This window comes from Glycine max, chromosome 6 (assembly GCF_000004515.6).
Source record: "Glycine max cultivar Williams 82 chromosome 6, Glycine_max_v4.0, whole genome shotgun sequence".
Taxonomy (NCBI): domain Eukaryota; kingdom Viridiplantae; phylum Streptophyta; class Magnoliopsida; order Fabales; family Fabaceae; genus Glycine; species Glycine max.
This window is the reverse complement of record NC_038242.2, coordinates 28,703,047-28,709,904: the sequence shown is the minus strand read 5'-3', so window position 1 is coordinate 28,709,904 and position 6,858 is coordinate 28,703,047. Positions and strand designations below refer to the sequence as shown.

Here is a 6,858-nt window from a genome sequence, read left to right as displayed (position 1 = left end):
ACGAATAATATAAAAGGCATATTTGCTTAAAACATGGTAATCTCCTAACTTCAACAATATCATATCGAAAGATTCAGTCCTGGGGGCCTAGGTCTGCAATTTTTTCCCTTAATCAGCAAGCATGCAATGATGCATTGTAAATGAAAGTCAATCATCTAAAAGGTTGAGAAAAAAAAATTATTTGATTGAGCTAACCATGTGCAATTTTCTTTTCAAAGTTCATGTTTTATAATAAACTTAAGCATTATATCAGCTAAAACATGTCAAAGTTCATTTGAGCATTACATCAAACACATAACTTGCAACTCATAAATAAGTCCAAAACAAATAAAAAAATAAAATATCATTCAAACAAAATGCAGAAAGACTCGTATAACATTATCCAGATAAAATAGAGCACTAGCCAATGTTACACAAATACACAAATGACATTTAATATAAACAAAATCACTACATTACAAAAAGGATCGAAAGTAACAAACTTTAAAATAGACCATGAGTTGTTAAGCAGTCTTTAGAAATCCATTAATGTAAATATAAAATAGACCATGAGTCCATAGATAGATTAAAAATATGTTTTATTTGTGTAATAGGCCTAAAATTCATAGATTAAAAATATTTCATATTCCACAATTTTAAAGGAGCTAAATTTTATAAAGAAATTTTGAAATAAGCAAATTACCTATTTCCCTGCAATCCTCCCAATAATGCTTCAGCAAGCAACTTTCCTACCTTGCTTGATCTGAAAAGTTAGATAAGCATGATTAATTGCAAATCCTAGCTCAAAAGCTGATACATGACATACTCAACTTACAAGAATAGATTCAAATACGATGATTTAAAATATTAATGACAAATAAAAAAAGTAAACCAAGCGGATTTATAGACTTAAATAAAAAGAATATTTATAATATTATCCTAACCATCCAAATCAAAGTTATGAATCAGAAAAAAATTTCAATTATTTTTTTTACACACTTTTATGGCAAAAACCTCTTATACCAAGATAAAATTAAAAACATGACTTCTTACATATAGTCAAGAATATACCTCAATTACAACACTTGTATCCTATGCATCTTTGTATTGGTCATAGCTCAACACAAGTGTCTTGCATTCTGACAGTAGAGTTATTACAATATTAGTAGATTCTTAAATGCCTTTCTAGCCCAAAAAAGAAAAAAAAATTGTAAATCTCTTGATATTTTTGCAACTTATTTAATAACAGAGTGAGTATTAATTTCCATTCCAAATAGAAGTTATATTTGCTACACAAAAATTAAAAATCCAAGAATGCATTAGATTGGTGAAAGCAAACAAATTTAGTGTAAAGCGACCTATTTTTTTTTCAATAGGAGAGAAACCCAAATGCGGACACCTTGCAGTGATGAACACATACCCATAAGCCATAACAGTCGATTTGAATTTGAATCCTAAAATGCAAAACATAAAAATGCTTCTTTTTGTGAGTTGTGAAAGAAGAAGATGAAAACCATAAAAAGGAAAAGAGATGAGAGGCAAAGAAGAGTATTGAACGGCGCATTCTCTGGGATCATCGGGAGGCTCCAGCATGCCTAATTCCTACGAATTTTTCACCACCGACATTGGTTTCTCCAACGTGGCAGCACCATTGTCGACCTGAGGAAAAAATAAAGTGAATCAGTGACGTGAATTGAGCGAGAAATCAGGTTTCTACAAAGAAAATGAAAAAGAAAAAAGAAAAAAACTTTTGGCGCTTAGGGGTGGAGGAGAATATACAAAGAACCTTACCAAGGTGAAGTGAACTTCTTCAACCAACACAGGTGACAACCTCACCAGAGAATGAAAATGCAGGATCGCGGTTAGAGTGCGGAATTGGAATGCATAAATGAGAAAATGAAAATTGAAAAATGGTGGAACAAAGACGCATGAAAGCAGAACACGAAGAGGTTGCACGGGAGGTGAGGGAAGCACTGACACATGCAAGCGGGAGTAATAAAATAGCCAAAATAATGAAGAACATAACACGTGGAAGAAGTGAGAAACTAAACAAAAAAAGAAAGAGAAAAACGAAAAAAATAATAATAATTTGCACATTTCAACCATAAGTTGTTGATATATATATATATATATATGATATGGGGATTTATATATTTTACTACCCTTGAATAACCTGACAATTCAGGCCTACGAGATAGAAAAAAACGGTAAAATTGTGAATCAATTTTATTCTTGCCGATTCTAAAGTTTACTTTTGCAGAAGTTGAAATGAGGTGTAACTTCAAAGCCTTTTTCAATGAATTTCTCAAGCTTCAATCATCTCATCTCCTGTTAAACAAAACAACAATCTTATTCTTAAAGATCAAATTCATCACACTAGCTACTTTCATAGAGGTAAATTGTGGCATTCCTTCGTCACTCTTCTGTTAAACTTATAATTTTCTTTCCAATGTTATCCCCTTTGAAGAGTCCAACAAAAGCAGAAGGGATGCTCTCCACCCCCAATGACAAGTCTTCAATCACCTTCAACTTCCCTGTACGTATGTAATCCGAAGTTTTTGTGGAAAAATCTTCAAAAACATTCAGAAAATCAGCAGCTAAAAATCCTCTGATGTTGATTCTCTTGTACACAACATCCAACATGTTTGGTGAAGCTCTCTTTCCAGCACTAGTATACTCAGATATTACCCCACAAATAGCCACTCTTCCAAATGCTTTCATGTTAGCAACCGCTGCTTCCAGCATCTCACCCCCAACATTGTCAAAATATACATCAATTCCATCAGGAAAATACCTACAATATAAAATATAAACCACATCAAACACAATCTAATTAAAGTTTTTAACTTCTATTCCGAAATGGACTTGTGATTTTATCTTCCATCACTAACAAATTATGAAGCCCGATACTCCAAAATAGGTAACTTACCGGTTTCGTACTAACGTCGGACACCGATACTATCTAAGAAGTATCAGAATTTTTTATATTTTTTATTTTTTAAAAAATAGGATACGGCTCCGACACGGCGCCGATACAGCTTACGTTGAAGGGACACAGCTCAAGCCGTATTGGATTGAACCATTTTTTGATTTTTTTAAAAATTTATAATTTTAATATTTTAAAATAAAAATTTTAAAATTAGAAAAAAGTTAAAAGTTTTAATTTAGCCTCTACTGTTTCAAGCATAGACTCCCTCGCGCCCAAAAACCCTTTCCGTTCACGCAACCTCTCTTCAGAGCACGGCGACAACACGACGGACTACAGGCTCCGGACGACGGACATCGGCAACTGAATTCTCTGTTTGCGTTATTCGACGAGGTCACCCCTGTTCTCGTGTTTTCCGGCGAGGTCACCACAGTTCGCGCTTTCTCCAACGAGGTCACATTCTCTGCATCTTTTTCGTTCAGGTGAGGTTCCCTTTTCGACGCGGTTTCCGTTTTCGTCCTTTTTCTGTGTTTCTATTGGGTGTTTTTGGCTTTTCGCGTTTCTATTGTGAGGTGCCTCCGGGATGATGTTGTGGTTTTGACTTTTTCCGCTGTTTTTGCATTAGATAAAATTTTATAATAGAAATCTGCATATTTGCATACATATATTTTTTGTTATAGTTTTTTATTAACGTAAGACGTGTTGAATCCTTAATTTTAAAAAAAATGTTATATTGCCGTATATGTGTCGTATTGTACCCGTGTCATATCTTGTATCGAGGCTTCATAGCTGACAAACCTTTTAAGAGTGGAGTTTAGATCTGTTTCTTCCTTGTAGTTGAATGCATCATCAAATCCTAGCTTTTCTTTAAGCAATGCAACCTATGACAATAATTCATGGATTGTTAGGCATTTAAGCTGAAAACTCAAGTAAGATTAAAATCCTAAACTTCAGTTACCTCACCTTTTTCTGGCTCCCTGCACAACCAACAACATAACAACCTAAAAGCTTTGCATATTGCCCTACCAAGTTTCCAACTGCTCCAGAAGCTGTTGAGACAAAGACCTTTTCACCCTTTAGGGGTTTACACAATTCAAAAAACCCCGCATAAGCTGACAGTCCATTGAATCCTGCATTAGAGAATGGAAACAAGTAAATAAATAAAAAAAATGCAATTTTCAAACATGAGGAGTGTAGTGATACTGTGGTACATAATAGTTCGTTATAATCAGTTTTTAGAAAGGACTAAACAAGTTGTTAGATATTACAATGATGAGAATCATGAAACTGGCCAAATACAGGTTAAAGACCCAAGTGGAGAAGGACGAAGGCTTAAGTGGAGAAGGACAAAGCCTTCGAGTGGAGAAAGATGAAGGTCCAAGTGGAAAAGGATGAAGGCCCAAAGGCAGAGACACTATCAAGACTATTAATTGTTGCTGAAGGCCCAGATTAATTTGAAGACCCAAGTTAAATATGTTTTTTAGTTCTAATTTTTATTTATTGTAATTTTAGCCCAAACTATTTAGAAGGCCCATGTCTATTTTTATCTTTTTGTTCAGATACACTATAAGTATTGGTTTTTGTTTTGAATAAAAAAAAGTTTTGGCATTTTCATAAAATTGGGTGAGAGTTTCTCTCTTGGTTCATTGTTGAACCAATTATCAGACTTATCAAGGTAATCCTTGTGGCGTCTACCCAGACTTATCTTCCTTCATCGGAAGTAGCGTCTACCCTGACTTATCTTCCTTCATTGAAAGTGACGTCATCCAAATATCCGTAGCCTGTATCAAGCGATCCGCCCCGTAAGGTTCACATCATCTGGTCAAGTTGCCAAAATGCTCCTCCAACTGTAATTTGCCTTGATAAACTGTAAATGGAATAATAACTACCTAGAGATTATCGAACTAGGTTTCAGCAAAATGCTCTCCACTTTGTGAATATCAATATCAAGATTCAAGCCCATCAAAGCTTGAGTTTACTTTCTTTAATTATGGTATAGGTATTATAATAACTTTTTGATGAGGTTTAAAGAAATTATACACCTATTTTCTTCTTTTTTAAACTTATACAAATCTTTTATGAGATTTAAAGAAATTACACCCACTTTCATTTAATTTTTAAAACCTATACAAATCTTTATAAATATCGTCTAAATATTTGATAATAACTAAGTCATGTGTTACACATGACTATGAATATTTTTTTCTTTTAAAAATGTCTTTATCTTCCTCTTTCAAGTATAAATCAATTTTGATAAAAAAAATAAAAAAGAAAATCAAGCTAGAGAAAACTTAGTTAAGTCGTCTTACTAGTAAATCTATAAGTCAAATAAACATCAAAGTTAGCTATGAAACCATTGAACCAATCTCATTTCATCAAATCCATAAATCAAATGAACAATTATTGATTTCAACAATCAAATGAAATTATTCTAACCAAGTCATCAATAATCTTAGGTACAAAATTACCTAAACCAACTCCATACAAACAATAATAACATTAAATTCAGATATATTTTAAAAATGAAGTGATATATGTAATTTTTTTAACTTTAAGTGAGATTTGTGTAATTTACTCAAGTCTTTTTTCCTGAAATTTTAATCTATAGCTAACATAACTTTATTAACGGTACAACAAACTTTACTAATACAATAACAACTAAACTGTAACAAGTGACCAATGATAAACAGTAACATGTAGTTACCCAGAACTCCAAGATGATAAGAGAGTGGAAATTCAGAGGACTCTAATTTTTTTATTATGTTCCCTTCTTTGACCAAACTGTACTCTGCCCAAGTGAATACTCCCATCACCAAATCATCTTTTTGAAACTTAGCATTCCCAGAAGCCACAACTTTTCCAATAACAGCACCATCAATAGCCTGGAAAGTGTCAAATTAGAACGACAATTAAACATCTTTGGCAATATTAGACAATTACTTATAATAATCTCATTCCTAAATAATCAATAAATAATTAATCTAATTCTCTAATATAAATCAGCATTATTGAGTTTTTATAAATCCTACCTGAGTTCGAATTCCTACGTTTTAACAAATAAATCATAATTAATGAATACCTCGCCTGGGGTTATGGGCACTGCAAAGTTTATAGTGCCCTGGGAAGAGCTATAACTCTTCATGCGGTTAATCTGATAGGGATCAATAGAAATGTAGAGATTCTTCACAATGATATCATCAGATCCTGACTCAACTGACAGAGCAAAAGCCTTAGTTTTGAGCTCAAAATTGGACTGTTTAGGTGCATCTTCAACGTGATGCTTTATTACTATGTATTTATTCGTCACTTCCATTTTTCAGCTTTTCTAGTTGTTGCGCCTCTATATGCATATGCACACGTTTTACACTATTTATAGAACTAAGAGCCATGAAAAAAAAAAGACAACTGTTTAATAAGATAAGATTATTTGTGATATTGACATAGAAAAGAAAAAATACTGTATCATTAAAAAATATTATAAAAAATTCAAATATCCTTAAATTTGAGTAATGGTTGTTTTTTGTCCTATATTTTAATTTTAATTTTTTAGTCTTCAATTTTGAAAAATATTCATTTTAATCCTTCTTAACTTTTTTTTTGACAGTTTATGACCTTTTTTTTAACCGTCCGAAGGACTTGAAAGAATATTTTTTAAAATTGAAGAGTAAACGGACAATTTTAAATTTAGGAACTAAAGACAAATCATGATTTAAATTGAACTGAAAAATATATTTAATCTTTATATAAATAATATAACTTTAAATACAGTTTCTTATAAAAGAGAAATCAGTGACGGACGAGCCCATAAGAGCAATTTTTGTTTTTTCTATACCTTAATTATTACACCTTAAACTTGCTTCAACTGGGTCTCTAATTAAAGTATCATCCAACGAAAATTATAAACAACAATCAACAAACCAAACAATGCTAAATACAAATATGGCCGGCAACAA

At 32.3% G+C, this 6,858-nt stretch overlaps 1 protein-coding gene across 1 annotated transcript; it reads right to left on the bottom strand.

Annotated features, from left to right (window-relative positions):
* Positions 1–1,375: 1,375 nt before the first annotated feature.
* LOC100808819 (2-alkenal reductase (NADP(+)-dependent)) lies at positions 1,376–6,231 on the bottom strand. The gene is made up of 5 exons (XM_003527137.5): positions 5,985–6,231; positions 5,610–5,787; positions 3,869–4,035; positions 3,704–3,786; positions 1,376–2,773 (listed from the first exon to the last, which is right to left on the bottom strand). The coding sequence occupies exons 1-5, from the start codon at positions 6,216–6,218 to the stop codon at positions 2,395–2,397; spliced, it is 1,041 nt and encodes a 346-aa protein (XP_003527185.1). The 5' UTR covers positions 6,219–6,231; the 3' UTR covers positions 1,376–2,394.
* Positions 6,232–6,858: the final 627 nt, after the last annotated feature.